The following is a 21,758-nucleotide window of genomic DNA, read 5'->3' on the forward strand; positions in this document are numbered from 1 at the left end:
AAAGATTCCAGATGTCACTGAAAACGTCAAGCTGATATTTCTCTAAGAACCAGGTTGAGATTGTATTGCCCAAATAGTTTAAGTATATGATTGCAATTGCTACATTTTTAAAAGAGAGGCATATGACACTTTTCTCTTAATGCACAACTTAGAGTACTGCAACCTTTTACAACTTCCCATATGTTAATGAAAACATTTCTGAAAATTGGCAAAGCTACATACCATAACTTGTGCCAGCTATTTTCATTGGCCAGTTTGAAGCATGGCAAGAGAGAAGAATGCCTTGTTTTAGTGGTTGAGTCAGTCTGACAGGCTTTCACATTGCCCCTCCTCTTATTAATATTCTTTTTGATGTGAACTTGTAAAACACAGGATTGGTTGTTAATCTTCAGGATCTCAAGGGCTTTTGGCATTGGTCCATAATTTATGTGTTCACATGGCTGTTGTCTGACTACTAATGATTAGACAGCCTGCTATCTCCCAGCTAAATCAGTGTTGCTTATAAATCATGCTTGATAAATGGCAGTTTCATTTCTTCAAAGGCTCTGTATACATCTACATGCTTTGATAAAACTGCCAGGGGCATGTCATGATTTTACAAGATTTTAGGTTGGGCTTGTTTACATTTGGTTGGGCAAAAGATTTGAATTTCTATGAAGCACTGATCAAAACAAAAGAGAATACATGCTGGAACAATAGATATACACTGGAGAAAATACTAATCTTGTGTAGGCTTTTTTTTTAAAAGCAGGTAGAGTTACAAAACATATTTCACCAAAAATATAAATATTTCAAATATTAAAATATAACAAGATTAATTTGTTATCACATGAATTAGTAATACTATGACTTGACTTAGTAATTTTATGGAATGTAATTTTGTTACACTGTTTTGCATCTCATAACATAATATTTCTTATATACATCATGGAAGCTGATAACTGACATCATTTTCAGTATTCAGTAATGCATGTCCTTTGTTTCTCAAGTTTTTTATCCATTCACCCTTGGTTTATTTGTATTGTATGAACAATATAGGTCTTGAGCTGCACTTTTTGCTCCCAGAATTGATTTTGTAAATAAATCATTAAATAGATAAATCATTTAATATAGAACAATGATTTTTAAATTGGGTTGCAGGATACATTTAAATCTTTGGAACATTTTCCTAATTTCTCTAACCAACTGTGTTCTTGGATAGTCATCTGTAGAAGATGGTTTGCTAGTTATTACATGTGATGTTCAGATAGAAATAAATTGTGCTTCCCCTTACCTTACTTTCCCTGCTTCCCCTCCAAGAGATGGCTGGTGAGGACATTAGGAAGCTCCCTGTTCTGGGAATGGGACTGTCATTGGATGAATGGAAGTGGACCATAGGATCATTGTATTGGTGGCCATGCGGCAATATGGGGGAGAAGACGAGGAACAGGTTCCTGTTTGGGACTGCTGAATTATTGTCTTGTAACAGTCCTACATTCCAGCTCCATGAGCCCTAAAGCCATAAGTTCTGTGATGCCCCTCCTAGATTGTTAAAATGGCCCAAGAGGTGTTGTGAGAGTAGGTTCTGGTGGTGACTAATTCTTCTTTGTGGAAGAAGATTGTTCATATATCTCCTAAAGAGATCTGGTTCATCCCTTTCTCAAGAGGCTATAACTGTATCCCATCACACAGAAATACAGTGGCTCTATAGCACCTTCAGAGGATCTTGGAGGAAGTGGGTTATCTGGATCCCTTTCAGTCAGGATTTAGAACTGGGTATGGTATGGAAATTGCATTGGTCACACTTTACAATGATCTCTGGTACGGTTGGAATAGGGATATTGTATCTATCATTGCCCTATTTGACCTTTCAGTGGCTTTTGATCCTGAGTTAATCCACAAGGATACCATTGACCATGATATCCTTGTGGATTAACTCAGAGAATTGGAGTGGTCAGTTCAATGCTTTCTCCTCTCCTTTTTATTATCTACATGATGCTGCTGGGTGAGCTCACTTGTCAATACAGAACGTGTCATCAAAATGTAGATGATACCTAAATATATCTCCACACTCCCTGCCGTAGTTCTTGACTTGCAACTCATTTAGGGACCATTTGAAGTTACAATGGTACTGAAAAAGTGATTTATGTCCATCCTTCACACTTACGACTGTTGAAGCATTGACATAATCGTGTGATTAAAAAAATCGGATCGCTGGCAACTGACTCATATTTATGATGGTTACAATATCCTAGTGTCATGTGATCACATTTTGTGAACTTCTGACAAGCAATTTCAGTAAAGAAGCCAGATTCACTTAACAAACTTTGGTGCTAATTTAACAACTTCATTGATTCACCTAACAAGTGTGGCCAGAAAGGTTGTAAAATGGAGCAAAATTCACTTTTCACAATTGTCTCAGAGAGAACTGTTGGGCTTAGTCATAAGTCTAGGGCTATCTGTAGTTCATTTCATGGATGTTCTGCTTTTATTTCTAAATTGAATTGAAAGCAGAATAATGATTTCCAATCTCTTTCTTTCCTGTCAACAAATTTGTGACATGGGCGACACCTGATAGTTTGGAATTAAACTGCGTAACTGTGTGAGGATTTTTATGTGAAATGTTTATGCTTTCTGCCTCAAAATGATAATGATTGGTTTTTGACAAGAGGAGTAAGATACAGCTCTGGAGCCTAGACCTTCTCTATCTTCTACTTCCCGCTCCCTTCCTTGTGCCCTAATCCTGTGCCCTAATCCTGTGCTCTATTGTACTTGATTGGATTTATTTGAACCTAAATTATAGCATTTTAAAATACATTTGATCAAATTCTATGGGACACTTTGGTTAGGTTGATGCTAAAGTATGCTACATCTGGAGATAATACTGACAAAAGTACAGAAATAAACTGCATTATCTTTATTCCAAAAGCATGAAATTAAAACTAGAAGGCCTCTGTTACGAGGAGACTCTACAACAGCCAAAACTCATGTAGTGCAAACTCTGTCTCTGTCTCTTGAACTTAGTTCAAAGATAAATATTGTTTTATTTTATCCTTACTTAACTGATGACTGATTTGCAAAGAACATCTGTTTTTGAGGTCAGCTGCTTTTACATTTGCCTGCATACTTGGCTTCTTCTTGAGAAGCTTTTTTTGTTTAATGCTGCCAACATCTTGAAGTCTAATGGCAGCAGGATAAACACAGAAGTGCAAAGCTTCTATACTCAATTCGTGCTTTTTGTTTTTGTTAGGCAACTGACGAATGTGGGGATTCAAAAATAATATTTCAGTCAATTTCCCATATATTTGGAATGCACGATTATGGGTAGAATTCTAGTATAGGATCTGGATTATATGGTTTCTTTTTACATTATATTTGTTTACATGTAAAATTCTACTTGTTCAGTCACTTTCTGAGACTATCAGGAGATTAATGTAACTTGTCTAAAATTGTCTGAACTGCAGCTTTGAGTTCTGATTAAGCACATGAGTAGTTCTAATACTGAAATTATATCATACCCACTCATCTTTGTATTCTTCCTTGTGTTTTCTCATCTAGACATTTTACCAATTAATAGTGAATTTGAAATAAAGAGAAAGGGGAAAGTCTTCAACCATCTTTCTCACTTGGAATGTTAGAGATATGTTGGATCTCAGCATCAATAATGCCAGGCAGCTATGATATCTGTATCAATTATGGCAATTGAAGGGTGTTACCCTTTTGGATAAGGCTGTTCAAAGACTGCTAGTGTTCTTTCTGTGCAGTGTGAAACTCAGAAATCTCAAAAGATGATTAAAATGTACTTTCACTGTGTGATTACATATATTTCAAACTTCTGTTTTCTGGCTGAGTAGGAAAGAGAATCTTACCTGTTTTATGGCATTTGTGCAAATTTATTAGAGAGACCAAGCTGGATATGCAACAGTCAACATTGGATGCATCAAATTAAATAAAATATTGTATATTACCTATATACACTTGTTGATCTGGTGGCATTCCTCATTTTGTATATAAAAATGCATTACAGTGACTAGAAATCATTATTCCCAGTAGACTTCTGGCAACCTTACCATATTGCATCCTGTTATCTCTTCAGAACAAAATTTAACTGAGATCTTGGAGAATTGTTAATATTCTCTTACTATAATTAAACTATTTTTCTGCAATAATGTATCTTTTGTTTCATATATCAGTTTTCAAGTCACAACAAAGGAATGAATTTCTACACTGGCTCATTTATAAAAGTATATCTCCACTATCCTTTATTATACAGTAAAATACATTATTTTATAAGCATCCCATTTAAAAGCATCCTTTATAAAAAGATCTTGTAATGGTATATGGAAAAGACTTTGGAAGTTGGGGCAAAGAGAACAGTGTAAAGAACAGTCAGATAAGAGACAGCATAACCCACAGATACACAGTGGGCAGAACAGTAGGCTCAGAAGGGATTTTCATTAAGTTCTTTTCTGTAAAGGTGACCACAGGATAATTGTACTTTCAGACTTGCAAGATTCTGTTAACATAGATTTACCATAAAGTAGAACTATTTTATCTGGTTATGTTTCCTGTCTGGCCTACCTGTTATGGCTAACTTCAGTCTTTCAAGTCTCCTACAGTCTCCTAAAGAGAGGAATTTTAGGAGTAACCTCAATCCTTAAAGAAATCTGTTATCTGCCTAGCACCTGGCAGCAGCCTTTTATTGCAAAACCAGCAGCAAGTGGATACACTAATTTATATAATGTCATGATGCAGCTAATGCAACACCTGGAGCAGATTTGCCTCAACCCAGTAGCAGAGCAACCAACGTTAACTTGGCCCTGATTTTGCTGACCATATACCTATGAGACAGTATACATACTTAGCTGCCACCTTATCCTAGTTTTTTTTTTCACCAGTAAACAGAGCTTGTTTTTCAAGTATATTGGACAATTTATTCGTTAAAAATGGAAACAAAATTAAGTGATTTATCTTGCTCTGATTTTTATACATCTCTCAAAAATCTGGCATTTTAATAGGGGTGTGTAGATTTTTTATATCCACTGCTATCCCAACTCCTAAAAATATGTTTGGCAATATTCCCTTGGTTGACTGAAGAACAAGTAGCCTTTCTAGAGTGAAAATAGTTCTTTCCCTCTCAGCCCCTCCAGCATCCCAATGCCTTCTGCCTCCTTTTTGTGCAGACTTCAGATGGGGCCATAGATGCAGTTCTATTCCAAGGGAGACAGATTTTTCCAGACTGTTCCAGCAGAAAAGAACTATGATATTTTCAATGAAGACTGCTGGCAGTAAAGAAATGCCTTTCAACAATTAGAGATTGTTCCTGAAAATAGCAGCTCATCCTCTCATCCTGTGCAAGTTCATATAGAATGGGGCTGTCAAACTCCCAGCCCATGGCTGGATGGGTCACGTGCTGGCCACGCCCACACCCAGTTTAGCGAAGGGGAAAAAAGTCCCAATACGACACGTGATGCTGCCATGATGACATGAGTTTGACACCCATGATATAAGAACATAAGAATTCAGAAGTTCTGCAAAATGGGTGTTGGTAAAAGTAACTTCCAGACGCCCTTTAATGTAAGCCAGAATATGAGTTGCCCAATCCTACACCTCCTGCAATCATACTTGAGGCATTCATCTTTGAGTTATACCAAAAATTCAGTAAATGCAAAAAAGCTGGCATTAGGAAGAGATGCTATTGATCTATTCATCAGATAAGGAGTAAGTGGTGCTGGAATCTAGTCCTAGAGGGAACATCAAGTACTTGGTGCACTGGAGAGGCTACTTACAGTCCATTTTTTTTGTAAGAGATTTCAATGTAGACAATATTGTTTTGTGCTGTCCCAGATGCTCAGTTATTCATTGTTTCAGGTCCTCTTGGTTTTTTTTTTATTTAGAAGGCTTTGTTATTTCTGAGGAGAAGGCAGAAGAGAGGATAGGATGTCTGATTTTGGAATGAAAATAATTCAATAACTATACTGGCTTCCTTTACTGGTGGCTCTCCCCAGTTTGCCTCTACAATGTGAGCTACTTCAGATAAGGATTCCATCGATTTCTTTGCCCTTGGTAGACCTTTGTAGTTCTTCCAATTCAAGTTCTGTGAATATTTTATATTATAAATCAGTTTTGATCTGCTAGCCTGTTTCTTTCTTTTTGATTCTAGATGTTGTTCTTTCCAGAACTGATGCTTTCTCTTTAAACTTCATCTATAACAGCAAATCATTGATTCTTTATCAATCTTCGAATATTTGAGATGGGTATGAACATTTTCTTCTAGCAGTTTTGCAGCTGCTTACCCTGATTTGTCAGTCAATTGTCCTGAGTCCTATAGCCCATTTATCACCAAAATGTCCAAGAACTATTACACTTATTACAACTATTACAAATGGTGTTTGTTGACCCTGGTGATAACTGATTGAGTATAGGTTTCTATAAATTACATCTTACCATGTTATTTATGGGAAAATCACTCTTCATTATGAGAGAAGCAGTCCTCTTGTGAGAGTTTCTCGTTCTCCAAGGTTTGGACACAACATGGCATAGCAAATCTGTACACAATTTTGTATTGCAGCAAATATTCTCCCAATAACATGCTCTGATTACCTCCACCATTCTAGGACTTTGCCAGGTTATGTTACCATATAAAGATATCTTCAAAATTCAGCTTTAAAGTTCATCTGTCAATACTCATTTTACACAAAAGTCTCAAAGTCTATAGAGAAGCATACAGACCACACCCTCATCTAACAAAGCAAATGCTAAAACAAGGAATGGGTGTGTAAGGAAAAACAGAGATAGCAAACAGCATACAACGGAAGTAAAAGATGGCACCTGAAGATTAGCAGTATTACAGGCAGGCCAGAAGACTTTCAGTCAACTGTCAAGACCATAAACTACAGTTAGGATATCCTGGTGGGAGTCCTGTCTGAAGTTCAGCTTGGAGCTCAGCTATAATGTTCAGAAGTACTGCTTGGAGCCTGGCCTAGAGCTTGGCAGCTAAGAGAAAGAAGTGGCTTAAAATGCACACGCACCAGAGCAACGGAAACTGGACGTCGGCCACCTGGTCTTCTGGTTTCTAACGCGGATTTGTGCGCAAAAGCCAGCTAGCCATTGTGCACAAGTATTCCGATGAGCTGCTCTTTTGGTTTCTGGCACTCCCGCATGTGCGAAGACCAGAAGAGCAAAGAAACCTGGAAGAGCAACGGGTGATGGCTGGTATGCCTGGAGAGATGGCTGTATGGCGTAGCATACATGGCGTAGGTTCGCCATCATGAGTATAGACTTTCCTGGTTATGCAGAAAGTAGAGCAAGGCTGTCTCTGGACATCAGCACATCCTTGAAAATGGCATGGTGTCTCTTAGGTTGCTGGAACACCGGCTTGGAGGGATCTGAGAATGGCTGAATACCTGAATGAGCGGTTGGGGAAGGGGGGGGACTTTTCTGTATGCCTGAAGGAACTTTTGAAATAAGCAGGTTGCAGCACCAACTTCACTCCTTCCCACTATTCTTTTGAGACCTATCCAATATGGTTGAACTGAGACATATCTCTCATTTTTCTCCCATTTCAATACCTCACTGGTGGTATGTTCAGTGTGTGTATTTCTATGTAAAAATCAGTGTGAAGGCTGCCAGTTCTTACTATGTTGTCCTTCATACATACTGAATTATTTCCAAGAATTTAGGATGTTATAATAATGTATCAGTTTAGTAAATGTGCAGATCAAAGCCATTGTAATTGTAATTGACAGATGGGAATGTTGTTGATTTATATATTTTCTGTGTACCATCCCAGATTTTTTGGTATGGCACTCAGTATGCCAATAACAAGTGGGAACACCACAGGCAGTTTATGCCATAGTGTTTCAATTATCAGATCTTAATATGTTCTTATCTTCCTTTAATTCTTTGTCTTCTATTCTATTGTTTCTTTGTATTGCCACATCAGTTATCCATATTTTCTTCTATTCAACCACAGTTGAATAGAATCGGACTCCAAGACTTTAGCAATTTATATTATGAAATCCCACAATATTTTAATCTGCTCATTTTCAACTATTTTTTCAACTTTATCTTTCTACCAATTTTTCATTACTGGCACATGATAATTTTCATGGGTGTTTCTATTAATCATTTAGCCGCTGTGTTATGTCACTTATAATTTTGCATGAATCTTTTTGTACAAGCTGAATATATGACGTACTGTTGCTTCTGCTTCTTTGCACAATCTGCACTTCGACTCATTTGACAAGTTTTCAATTCTGGCCTTGATTGCATTTGCCCAAATTATTATGTGTAAAGTTAGATTCTCAATCCAACACTGATGGAAACGTAATAATTAATGTTCTAACCAAGAAGCCAATAATTATTAAGGCAGCATCTAATAATCTGGGCAATTCCATGCAGGATGGGGTTGTTGTTGTTTTGTTAAATTAGGGTGTTCAAATTTGATAAATTTCCAGATGTTGAGGAAGTTCTTAGGTATCACTCTGAGTCTCCTGTCACAATTGGTATAATAACATATTTCTTTTTTCATAAGGGTTCAATTTCAAACCAGAAGTCCTGGTATTTTGTGTATTTTTTCAAATTATTAATAAATATTATCATTTGTTAACAACAATGTGAAGTTTTAGTTGCCAATTCTTTAGCTCTGGTATTGGTCTTCATACGCATTTAGTTCTTCCCAAGAATGTAGAATGTTGTAATCTCTTGGCTTAGTGCATATACAGATCTAAGCAGCATGGCCTTTTGTAATTGACAGATGGAGAATGGTGTAATAAAAATAAATAGTCATTACTTGCCATTGGCATCTGGTTGGACACTATCATGACAAAATGTTGAACTAGTTGAACCTTGGCCTGATTTAATATAACTCTTATATTCTATGTTCTTATGCCAGAAAATTAAAAAAAACAAATTTCTTCCTAGAGTAAGATTTTTTTTATCCATCTTGCTGAATTATTATATAGAATTAATATGTTTATTTATTGATACATTTCTAACAACAGTATTTCCTTTTACTTTAAAAATAACATTATTTTTCCCTTTGTGTTTACTTCTAGGTTGATCCGCTCTTTACAGTGCCTGCACCTCCACCTCCTATTTCCAGTAATCTGACAACTCAGATTCTACCTTCCTATTTTTCACCTTCTTCATCCAACATTGCAGCCCCTGTGGAGCAACTTTTGGTACGGACTCGTTCAGTGGGTGTGAATACTTGTGATGTTGGAATAGTAACAGAACCTGAATGCCTTGGACCATGTGAACCTGGAACCAGTGTAAATTTGGAAGGGATTGTATGGCATGAAACTGAAGAAGGTAAGATATTTTCTTCCATCTCTCTCTTTGTTGGAGTGTTGCATTTGATTTAAAATAAATATTTCTGAAAAATTATAAAATAGAATGCTTGGTTTGATTTCGACTGGGAAAAAAAATATTAGGTTAACCTGAGTCTCAATCTAGCCATAATTTTACAAATAAATTAATCTTTTTTGCTCCTGTTGTTTTTGAAGGATGGGTTGGGTTTTGTTCTAAAATCTTGTTTAACACTGATGATATTTTGAATAAAGTTTAATGTGTTTTACATATGTTATAATAAAATATGCATAAATATACAAGAATAGTAACAAAATTGTGCAATCACCACATTAATATTCAAATTGTTTCATTTTTTAAAAGCATCTACAATATTCCAGTAATATATACAAGTAGCAAAGATCATTGTTACTGGATTTCCTGCAAATTTGATTAGTGTCTTGTGTGTGTATAGGCAAAATTTATAATTGCATGTTAGCTATTTAAATACTTTGTTTTAAGTGACCAGAGACCTTTGTGATAATTGTTTGAGAACTGGAGATTTAGAATATAACCTCAGTCAATTGCAGTTTCATATAAATACATATTTTCTTAAAATAATGAACAAAAATTCAAGCTACTGTTTGAAAAATAAATTGAAAATTATTAGCAAATCGTCTAGGCACTAAAAATAAATTTGAAAGATAATTATTTTGACAAATTAGAAGCCACACAAAAATGTAACCAACATGTTTATCAATATTGATTTTCAAAAGATTCCCCTCATATGTGAACTACCTATAAGTATTATATCCACCTATTTTGGAGGATATGGTCTGAAATATTGAGAATTATTCAAATTGATTTTTTACAGATGTTTTCTTCTTTCTTGTTTGAATAGTATTTAGTTACTAGTGATTTAATATCCTGTGTAAAAGGAGTGTGGTTGCTCGCGAGTTTAGAATGCTGGGCTGATGATCAACAGGTATTTGAAACCCAGTTAATGCTGCGGGATGGGGTGAGCTCCTGTCACACGCTCCAGCTCTTGCTGACCCAGCAGTTTGAAAGCAGATGACTGCAAGTAGATAGATGGTTATCACTTTGTTGAGCAACTTAACAGGGACATGAAAGGAGCCCCCAACTGGCAATGCAGATGTCACTGTTCTATCCTTTCAACCCAGAAACACTTTGGTGCTCCTGACACAAATATTGGTAGTAATAGACTATGTGAATTGAAACAAAGAAAGGGAATTTTAAAAGTGTACAATGCACTCCACTGATAATAAATCCTAATGTATTTTGTTTAGCAAAGCTTAATTCTGTGGAATAGGGTATGGAATATTATCAGCTATGCATTAGCTATGTTTGCAAAATGTTTTATACTCTGCCCTTCCACTTGTCTTCTTTGTGTGTATATCTTCATCAGATTCATAAACTAGATTGACACTTTAAGATTATTTTTAAAGGTCACATAAGCAGTTTTAAAATACTTTAAGGGAGATAGCTATCTATTTTGGCTTTAGTGTTCACCTTAGCGAATTTCACAGAAAGTCAAAGTGTATGGGAAAGAATTATGATGACATGGAAGAGCAATGGCTTTTAATATTGTTATTTTTGCTGAGTAAACTAAACATCTGACCCCCACAGAATTAAGAAACATCCCTTGTTAAAGGTCTTTGAGGGGAACAGTGTGCTATTTTATAATGTTCTTACATACTTGCAAGAATGGCATTTTGTCTGTGCTCAGATATATTCAGCGGAGAAGACTTTTATTATTGATAAAAGATAATGCCTGATCTGTGCTTATAGATTCCCTGTTCCTGTTGTTAGTTGTTAGTAAAAAGACTAGTCTCTCAACCTTGTTAGTTATCTTTCCCATTCTGATTGTGCATTTACAAATCCGGGCAATTTGGTTTGGCATAAACAAGATAAAGATAAATCCACTATCTCTAAATGTCAAATGTAAAGAAATTTTAAACTTGCTATATATATTTTTTGACAAAACTTCTTAAATTATACTGATAATCTAATGAATAACTCAAAAGAGTGACATATGATACTGCTTAACCGCATAAGCTTCTTAAAAGAAAAAAAAAAGGAACGCTTCAGATTTTTCTTAAGAATTTACTAGATGGAATGATTTCTAGTACTATGTTATGGAAGACTAAATATATCTTCATTTTAACTTTTTAATTGGAAGTAAATTATTTTAATTTCCTTCCTAATATGATTTTACTGTGAGCGCTGGTTTTAAGGTTCTGATTTATATAGTTGTAATGGAATACATTTTTTCTTGACTGGAGCTTTGCATATCATTTTAAATAGTGAGCCAATAGACCAGGACACCGTGAAAACAGTCATACTTGGCTAATTTAAACGGGAAAAATAATTCAGCATACAATAAGCCAAATTCTAGAAAAGTATAAACTTGATTTGATGATACATAGTGATACTTGATATTCATCTGGGATTCACTCCAGACGGTGCAACGAATACTAGAAACAACAGGTACCAAGCAAGCCACATTACTTACCACATGACCCTTTATTTTGTATGCAAGGTGTAGTAAATCATGATGTAGCCAACCCCAGCAAGTTCTACCTTGTGCATCAAGTATGGGGAGAAAGATAAGTACGTAGACAAGATTTTTAATTCAAATATGTCAAGTACCAAATTTACGCTCTATAAAAAAAAACTGATCAGAACAAAATTACTTTTTTTTTTGGCTGCTCATCTTACCACAGGTAACTCTGAGTAGCTTACAATATTAAAAGGATAGAATTACACACAATATGAACACAATGATATAAAAATATAAATAGCCAACCCTAACTGAAAGATGGGAAGGGAAAAGGGAGGAGGATGAGCAAGGAGATGGGATCTGTTATGAATCTGTCAATCACCCCTAATGTGAACCCCCACCCCCCACCCAATTGGAGCTCCAAGCAAACTGGCAGACCCTGGTCTTCAGGCAAAATTATAATTTTTAATCTTAATTTAAATTAATTAAAGTTATGTATCCAATATCAGATATTTTAATTGTACTTTAAAGCTTTTAAGAGATTAAAAATGTGCCCAAAACTGTGCAACAAAATAATGCAATACTACAACATTTATGAAAATATAAATGTGTTGTGGGATTTTAGTAGCCATTAAGGAAAGACTACTTGGAAGCCACATATAATCTAGAAGATACTTACATTTTAATTCCACACCAGAATATATTTCTTTGAATAGATCAAACCATGAAATATTTTAAAAAATAACAGTTTCTTACTTGAAAATAATTAAACATATTTGTTTATGACAGTAATACCAGAATTGTCCACTCAGTAACTGTGGTGGCTTCTGGAAAGATTGTTGCTTTTCTGTGGAAAGCTTAAGAAACACACTTGGATTAATATGAATTGTTAATAATCTTAAGAAATTATAATAACTGTCTTGCTTGTTTCATCTTAGACGCCTTTGCTAGATTTGTAAGCCTGTAGTCAGGTGGTTTAATAATTAAATTACTAACCCGCTAATAGGCAAGAGTGTGATTGAGATATCAGTGATTCCAGTTATCTGCAGTTTTATGTTTCTGTACCAGTTCTAAGGATACATACATTTAAAAAATTCTATATAACTGAGTTTCTATTGTTTTACACATGCTCAAAATGAATGATCGGTTTATGTGCCTGTGCATATTTTATCATTATTAGGACCCTTAAATATTATTACATCAACACTAGATACTATTTTTATTCTGTTCATAAAGGATGCAAATTATGTTTCTGAGTGATACCTGACAGAATGAATTCTGCAATGATCTGTACTATAGAAGGTCTGTACTATATTTATTGTATGACATCACCTAATTACAAAATGTATCTTGAGCAGTTACAGTGATTTCTCAATAAAAGGCAGTGATAGGTTGGAGATGGTGTTAATTATAATTAGAATAATATGGTGTCTGGAGAAGGTGAAATTATATTTGGCATGAATTCTTAAAAAGGTAATACCTGCTGATCTAGCACTGAAAAGGACTGCATTTGGATATGACTCGATTATGCAGGTCACTTATATTCTCTTTTAAGATTCTTAACTACTGTCACATGCCATTACTCATCATATTTTTTTGAAGATGATAAGAACAATGATGCTTAGTGTCTTTCTCCAATATTTAAAAATAATTTAAACATTTGAAATAGTGTACCAAACTTGTGCTTTTAATTATATTTATGTTAAAATTATTCTAAAGTAATCACATTTAAGAGCTGAGCTCCCAGATTTGGAGAGATGTTTCTTAAATATAGTGATTAAAAGGGAATTATATATTTTGACTTGCAAACTTTCAGTAGATCAGTACATCAAAACTCTGTTTCTGCCTAACATAGCCTATTATCATGACAACTACAGTGTATTTGGCACACTGTATGCACATAGCTTCTGTACACTGCACACACTTGGTAAGGCTAACTGAAACAGCCATCCAACTACCTCACTTTTAGATACAGATATGAAAGGGTGTTTGACAAGTATTGTACAAGTAATCTTTGACTTACTGTCAAAATACCGGAAAATTTATAGTTAAGCAGTGCAATGGTTAAGTGAGGCATCATATGACCATACCTGATTTTACAAACTTTTTCTGACATTAAACTAATTATCCACAGTCATTAAGTGAGACATCATATCATTTGCAACCTCTTTCTGGCTTTCTATTGACTTTACTTGTGAGAAATTGACTAGATAGGCCCTAAATGGCAATCACATGGGTGTTTGTAATAGGATGCTGTGAATGTGATAAATGTGTGGTAGTTCTCAAGCACCCAAATCACAATCATGTTACCAATGGACATATTATGATGGTCAGCATACAGATCAATTTTAAATAACTTTTTTCAACACTGTTGTAACCAGGGGTGGGATTCAAAATTTATAACAACTGGTTCTGTGGGCAAGGCTTAGATGTTGGGCGTGGCTTGGGTGGTCATGTGACTGGGTGTACATGGCTTGGTGGCCATGTTATTGTCTGGGCGTGGCCAACTCAATGTCACTCACATCAAAGTACGCATCTCCTCCCTGGCCTCTCATGACTGTGGGGATGTGCAACAGTCGTAAGTGTGGAAAATGGTCATAAGCCATTGTAACTGCAAAGGAGGGGAAAAAAACTCCAGAGACGTTCCTGAGACAGGAAGTCTAGTCCTGCCAAGAATGTAATAAGGGTTAATGGAGAGGCAGTTTCTGTAAGCAACACCAGAATGTTTCCTTCCTGCCTTCCTTACAGGATTAGGCCAGTAATTTCTTATACCGACCGGTTCTCCGAACTGCTTAGAATGTTGATGAGTGGTTCTAGCGAATAGGTGCGAATTGGTAGAATCCCACCCCTTATTGTAACTTTGAACACTTGCTAAATATATGATCATTAAGCAAGGATTACCTGTAACTACTTGATTAATAGACAGTATCATCCAGAGAAGACCTAATAGATTTTTAGGTTTTCTCTGGATGATACTGCCTATTCATTCATCCAACCATCCATCCATCCATCCTGGACTCTCTAGCAGCGTAGATAGAAAGGGGGTTCTCAATGCCCAATTCCTACAGGTAATAATTCCAAATCTGTCTTTTGGCCAAAATGTTTGTGTATTCCTCTTGTCTGCCATTCTGGTTTCTAATACCTGGTCATGGACTAGTGCAAGGGTGTCAAACTCATCATTGTAAGGATCATACAAGTATTTGCACAATTGACAAATATCAGCTATAGATTATTGTTCTTACTAAGTTTGGAGGCCGGGAAACTTCAGAGAAAAATTTTAATTAAATGTATATTATTAATTGCATTTTCCTCTTTAAAAAATTAGGAACTATTCTTGTGAATTTCTCTTTACGTAGTCATTGTTACAGTAAAAACTGAGATGATCCTTTGTAGTAACAAAAAATATGTTGCAAAATTGAATGAGGATTGTAAGAAAGTATATTTCACAGTTTCAAGTGAAAGATGGAAGAAAAAATAGTCATTTCATTGGTGGGAAGTCTCTGCAAGAAATCAACCTTAAATAGAGTATTAGAAAAAAAATTTGCTCAAAAAATATAAGGTACAATCAGGAAATAAGATATAGTCTTAACAATTACTTCTAAGAATTCAAATTACCAATGGAGCCTTGCCAAAGGCTTCAGCACAACTAACACAAGTCCTTTTATGAGTCAAATATTCGGCAGCCAAAGACTAAGTAGTATGTTCTTTCTCACTAGTCTGTATATGTAACCCATTCAGAATCACAGTATACTGTAGGGAATAAATTTAAAAAGTAGATGCTTTTCTTTTGCTGCTACTGCTAAATGATAGGATTTTTTTTTTACATTAAGCAACACTAGATAGCTTGAAAGAAAGAACTAATTGTGTGGTGTGTGTGTGGTTTTTTTTAAAAGAGACTTTAAATATATGAGAGAAGTATGTATAAACTCATCTTGAAGAAAGGAACTAAATAATATTCTCTGTTACTGAAATATATTTTGATGTTGAAACAAATTTGACTGTTAGACAATAATAATGATGATTTGTTCGGATGATGGTGTATTTGCTTGAAAACTAATCACAAATCAAGCCACCACATATAAAAAGCTGCTCCTGCAGCATTTGTTTCTCTTCATTGTTAGGATGATATTGGTTCTTAAAAACAATGTGTTGATCTATCTGCCTAGTTATAATTTAAGACCTTGATTTCATGTCATGCAAGTCTTGGATTTATTCTATATAATATATGTTCAGGTTCTTAAGAATGCTATGCCACATTGGTCATCTCTTTTCAGAAATTAATATAGCAGGCAGTTCATGGAGTACACAGATTACTTTCTCTGTTTGTATAATTGTGTGGAGGGAGGGAAGGAGGAAAGAAGGAAGGAAACAGAAGAGAAAAAGTATATAAAGTAATTGTATAAAATTAACTTTAAGCAACTTATTTTTAAGCAACTTGTAACTCAACCACACAGGTATTGTTCTGTCTTTTCGTTATGTTGATTATGAGTCATTTGAAAGATAGAGAATCCAGTACTGAAAATATGGAGTAACAATTTTCTTTCCAACAGAGCATAACTATCAGTTTAGCTACACCACATGCTCAATCAATCCAGTATTTGGCATACATTGATAAATAACATACAATAGTATATAATTCAACACCAAAAAATATATTTAAACTTTATTTCTCTTTCCAACTTTTTTATCAACAATGTAGATATTAAGTCAAAAATGTATAAACATAGAACAAGCCTAGATTGCATAATCAGATCAATATAAAGAGGTCAGCCCATCCCTTCTTAAGCTTCTACTTAAGTGTCTAGTAAACAAAAAGAATTTTTGATGAATTAGCACCATGATAAATTTATTTAGCATTCTTCAAAACACAAGACTATTGCTGGGTTAAAACATGATATTTAAAGTCTTTATTCCAGAGTTCTTGTAAATTGCTCACGCTAACACTGCAACTGTTTATAAAAATAAAGTGTAGATTAAATCTTCTAACTCACCATACAATAATTACAGAATATTTAATGCTTGGAAAAAAACTGATAAAAACTTTTATTAGAATACTAATGCCATATCCTTTCTCGTGGTCTTGAAATATTATTTCATTGTAATTGTCAAATAAGGATTATTCCAAAGTATGAATATTTCATGTGAACAAAAATCAAAGTTAATTTCTCAACCATATCTTCTAGATATGTCTTATATTATTTAATGCTGGCATATTGGCTAAAGTTAATCCCTGAATCAAAATATACATAAGGTCAATGATAAAGCTGAGTGTCAGAAAAGTGTGTCCCTCAATTTTCATATGGCAAATAAAAAATTAATTTAAAACATAGAAATTCTTCTTGATATATCTCCATCAGGAACAATAGCTGTGTAAACATTTGTTCTCCATAAAATCTTGGTTTTTGTTTGTAGTTTGTTATTTGATTTTAGAGACATTGTAGCAAAATGGTAGCAAAAGATCAGGAAGTGCCTGGTAGTAGTTTTTTGAACTAACACATTTACAAGTACAAGTTTTTGTGAGCTCTTATTTCATTATCAGAGTTATTAGAAATTGTGCCTCTTCCAGTTTTGTTTTTAAGTTATGACACAATAGGACAACTTCAGGATTTTAAAATAGAAGTTAACATATTGCAAACCATGATTGCATTCTTGATATAGTGTGATCCTACTCCAGCAACATGCTGAATCTTTAGGAATGGTTAACTATAGATGGAATGAAGTTGAGCCCAATCATTGACAGTAGGATATATATGTAAGTTGCATTCACTGCTTATAATCAATTTACTTTATTGTCAAGCAGCTTACTTTATAGTTATGCAGGTTAACTTTATGCAGAAGACTGATGGGAAGAGACACATAGTTTTCTATTTTACTTATCTTTTTTTCGGTTCAATTGTGTCCAGTTCTTGGAAATTGTCTGAACAAGACCCTGTAGTTTTCTTGGCAAGGTTTTTCAGAAGTGATTTGCAGTTGCCTCCTTCCTAGAACTGAGATAAAATGACTAGCCCAAAGTCACCCAGATGGCTTTGTGACTAAGGATGAAATAATTTATACATTGAGATGGAAAATTGGGGTGGGGAGGAATCTAAAAAGAATGGAAAATTCACTTCTGTTAGGAACCTTACCATCATCATTAGATATTATGACTCCAGAATTTTATGCAGAATTTATGGGCCAGTGGATGTTCAGTGGGAGCATTTACTATTTCCTGCCTTCCTATGCACTTGGACAGCTTCTTGCTCTGTCCATCAAGCTTTTTGCTTCAATAAATTTGAATTGTCAGTCAAAAGTATGTCTTCTGGTTTTTGTATCAATAGTTTAATGTAACTTCTGATCCTGCTCTCAGTTTATCCTGCAAGTTACCCTATATTGTTATTTCTAATTTACAAGTTAACATTTATGGGATTGTAGCTAAATGTCATTGTATCAGAAAGGCAGCTGTAGCAAATTCTAAAAACATCTAAAAGAGTTTTCTAAAATTAGTTCTTTGTAAAATGAATATACTAAAAGTAAAAATCTCTTTACGGGGATTTAGATATAGTGTCTGTTGACAGGCAGTCAACTTATGTACTTTGGTTGTCTTTAGATCTGATAAACATAGCAGCAGATGTAGAACTAAAATCTGGTTTCAGTTTTTAATGAAACTTTGTGTTTCAAAATTGTTTAATACCAGCTTTCTTACTTTGGAATGCATATGTACATACTAGGATGAGTTCATCCTAGCAACTGGAATTTTATAGAAAGAGAGGACAGAAGAAACAAAATGTCAAAGTGATTTGGAGGTCATTTGTGAAGAGGTTGAGTGGATAATAACTAGGATGGTTGGCAATAGCTTTATATGTATTAACAGTAAGACTGCATTGTTATGTAGCTTGGCAGTATGGCATGAATAGATTTGGCAGGAAAGGTAGGAATAAATATATCATATTTGAGAGAAAATGGGCATTGGTAGAACGCCCTTTCTATCTATGCTGTGAGAGAACCCAGGATGGCTTGACTGCTTCCTATGATGTCATTTAGCTGAGTCTGTACTAAGATATAAAAGCCAGCCCCCGGAAGAGACCCCAGCTTTGGTGAAGATACTTGACAGACTGAAAGGTGACTCTGAAAGCACAAATGAATACAGAAATATGACTTACCCTCTCCGGACAAATCAAGGGAGGGGCTGGGCTCTCTCGCAGCAAAGATAGAAAAGGTGTTCAGGGTAACTTCTGCCAACGCCCATTCTCCTCCATGCTGCATCGAGAGCCCAGGATGGGACATACCAAAGCTTGCATGTCCACGGGTGGGTCCTCGTCCGGCTCATCACACCAACTGTTGAACCACTCATTGAAGAACCCGTCTGCTGAAGGCTGCAGTTGCCAAGGCAAAGACATCCAGACGGTAGTATCTGATGAAAGGAGACAGAGATGTCCATGTGGCCGCACGACAGATCTCCTCCAAGGGTACTTGGATCTCCCAGGCAGCCGAAGTGGCTGCGTTTCTGGTAGAGTGCGCCGTCAGACCTCGAGGAACCAGAAGGGCCGCAGCTTTGTAGGCCTGCTCAAGTTCTGACCCACCTGCTAATAGTAGAAGAGGCCTTGTGCCCCAAGTGAGAAGGGAAAAGGAAGCAAACATGGCTTCTGACTTCCTAAAGGAAGAAGTGTGCTTACTATATATTCTAAGAGCCCTTCCTACTTCTAGCGTGTGCACTGCTGCTCTAAGTCATGGTGCGGGAGGGGGCAGAAGCCAGGCAACATAATGTCCTGGGACCTGTGAAACAGGTGTTAACCCTTGGAATAAAAGAGGGGTCCAGACTGAGGACAACCCTATCATGAAAGGAACAAAGGTCCTGTCTGATGGAAAGAGCAGCGAACTCAGGTACCTGCCTGGCTGAAGTGATGGAAACGGGGAACACTACCTTCAGAGTCAGGAAACGGAGAGATAATGTTCTAAGGGGTTCAAAAGGGGGCTTTGTAAGGGCATAAAGGACCACATGAAAATCCCATGAAAGATACCTGTGAACCACCAGAGGGTGCAGGTTGGAAGCCCCTTTCGAAAACCTCCTGACTGAAAGGTGATGGGATAAGGAAGGAAGCGAACCCCATGAAAGAACCGAGGAGAGGACCTCAATCTGCCTGCGTAAGGTGTTGGGGGCCAAAGCTTTCTCCAGATCATGCTGAAGGAATCTAAGAACCTTTGCCAACTGGGCTAAAGCGGGAGAGAGAGACCCTCCCTAAGGCACCATCAGGAAGGGCCTTCCAGGTAGCATCATAGATGCGCCTTATGGGAGGTTTGTGAGATGCCAGGATAGTGATGATGACCCTTTCAGGAAGATCAGCCCCCCCCCCCCAGCCGCTGCCGCTCAAGTGCCACATGGTCAGCTTGAGCCACTGGGGCTCTGGGTGGAGCAGAATCCCCTGATAAAGGGAGATTAGACGGGCTGGGATCCTCCAAGGAGAAGCCACCGACAGGTTGACCAGGTCCGCAAACCAGGGCGTCCTTGGCCAATAGGGTGCCAGGGGGAGGAGCTCCGCTCGTTCCTCCAACATCTTCCGAATTACTGCCGGAATGATGGGAACGGGGGAAAGGCATAGAGGAGACTTTTGGGCCATCTGCACTGAAGGGCATTGGTCCCCTTTCGCTCCTGGCAAGGAAACCTGGTGAAGAATCTGGTGACCTGGGCAATTTGAGGAGTGGAGAAGATCTACCTCCGGCGTTACGAATCTGAGGGAAAGGTCCCTGAACAGAGAAGGAGGAATAGACCATCCTGCCTGGCCGACTAGGTTCCTGCTGAGCCAGTCGGCCTGGGAGTTGTTGAACCCGAGAAGTGGTCTGACGAGATCGACAACAGGTTTTGCTCTGCTCATAACCCCAACCGTAGAGCCTCTCCCATGAGGGCTCTGGACCTCATCCCCCCCCCCCCCGCCGGTTGACATGAGCCATGGTGGCCATGTTGTCCATAAGGACTAGAACATGAGAACCGTCACTGAGTGCCTGAAATGCTTGAGAGCTAGAAAAACCCATCCTGGCCTCTCGATGCAGCATGGAGGAGAATAAGTAGTTTTCTGGCATTAAGCTTTAATGGGCCACAGTCCACTTGATCCAGTAAAAGCTTCCTCCTCCTCCTCCTCCTCCTCCTCCTCCTCAACATGGTTAAGCTATTAGAAAATATTATAGAATATTATGTAATTAGTTGTCTAGGATAGCAGAGTTATTCAAAGATTTTTGGTCAGTAGTCTATATGTTATAGACCCTTTCCATAATTACAATATTATACATTTGATCCTATTCTGATATATAATTTCTACTATTAGGGGAAGGTTTTCCATTACTTAAGTGAAATAATATAACTGGATAACATGGTATTTGCTTGGTTCGATCGATATAATAGTTAAATGCCTGACTCCTGCTGATTTAGAGTTTTGTAATGGCTCAAAGTGTATGTTAGATCAATCTGAGAGCAAAAACAAGCAAATCTAATTCATACCTTCCCATTGCAAATATATATGTTAATCTCTAAGTATATGCTTCTGGATGGTGAGATGGTCTGATTAGGGTGAGTACATATATATGGGTGTGTGTTTATGCTCTCCCCATGTATTATGTTTGCATGGTTTTAGACTACTGTATGTATGCATTGGGAAATTACATAAGTGTGCAGTCTGCAAACACACCACTCTGAGCCACATGATACAAGAAGGAGTAGGGTAGGATATTTAAATTTGAGCAATTGCAGCATTTCTCCCATAGGAATATTTTGCCCACGGTTGCTAGCAGGATCCAACTCATTTTCTATCTTAATCTTTTTCTGGCTTCTCTTACCACACCGAATTTGGTTCCTTCTGTTTTGTTTTCAGAAAGTTGCCTTTCCAATTGACAAAGAGACAGAATCCAAGGCCCTTGGTAATTCATTTCCAATATTTCACTGAGTTAGAAAGCATAAAAAGCCTAAGATAAGAAAACTGAAGGACAGCTGGGTTGAATG

At 36.6% G+C, this 21,758-nt stretch overlaps 1 protein-coding gene across 7 annotated transcripts in view; it reads left to right on the plus strand.

Moving 5' to 3' along the window:
* The window catches only part of ZNF608 (zinc finger protein 608), a 110,915-nt gene that overhangs the window by 44,691 nt on the left and 44,466 nt on the right, over positions 1 to 21,758 (plus strand). For all 7 annotated transcript variants that reach the window (XM_087926897.1, XM_026720539.2, XM_026720530.2 and 4 more), the window contains one exon: positions 9,039 to 9,294. In XM_087926897.1, the coding sequence (XP_087783023.1) occupies positions 9,039 to 9,294 (256 nt within the window). The remainder of the gene's footprint in view (positions 1 to 9,038; positions 9,295 to 21,758) is intronic.

The sequence above is a fragment of the Pseudonaja textilis genome, chromosome 2 (assembly GCF_049901715.1).
Source record: "Pseudonaja textilis isolate UNSWEBS1 chromosome 2, rPseTex1.2, whole genome shotgun sequence".
NCBI lineage: Eukaryota > Metazoa > Chordata > Lepidosauria > Squamata > Elapidae > Pseudonaja > Pseudonaja textilis.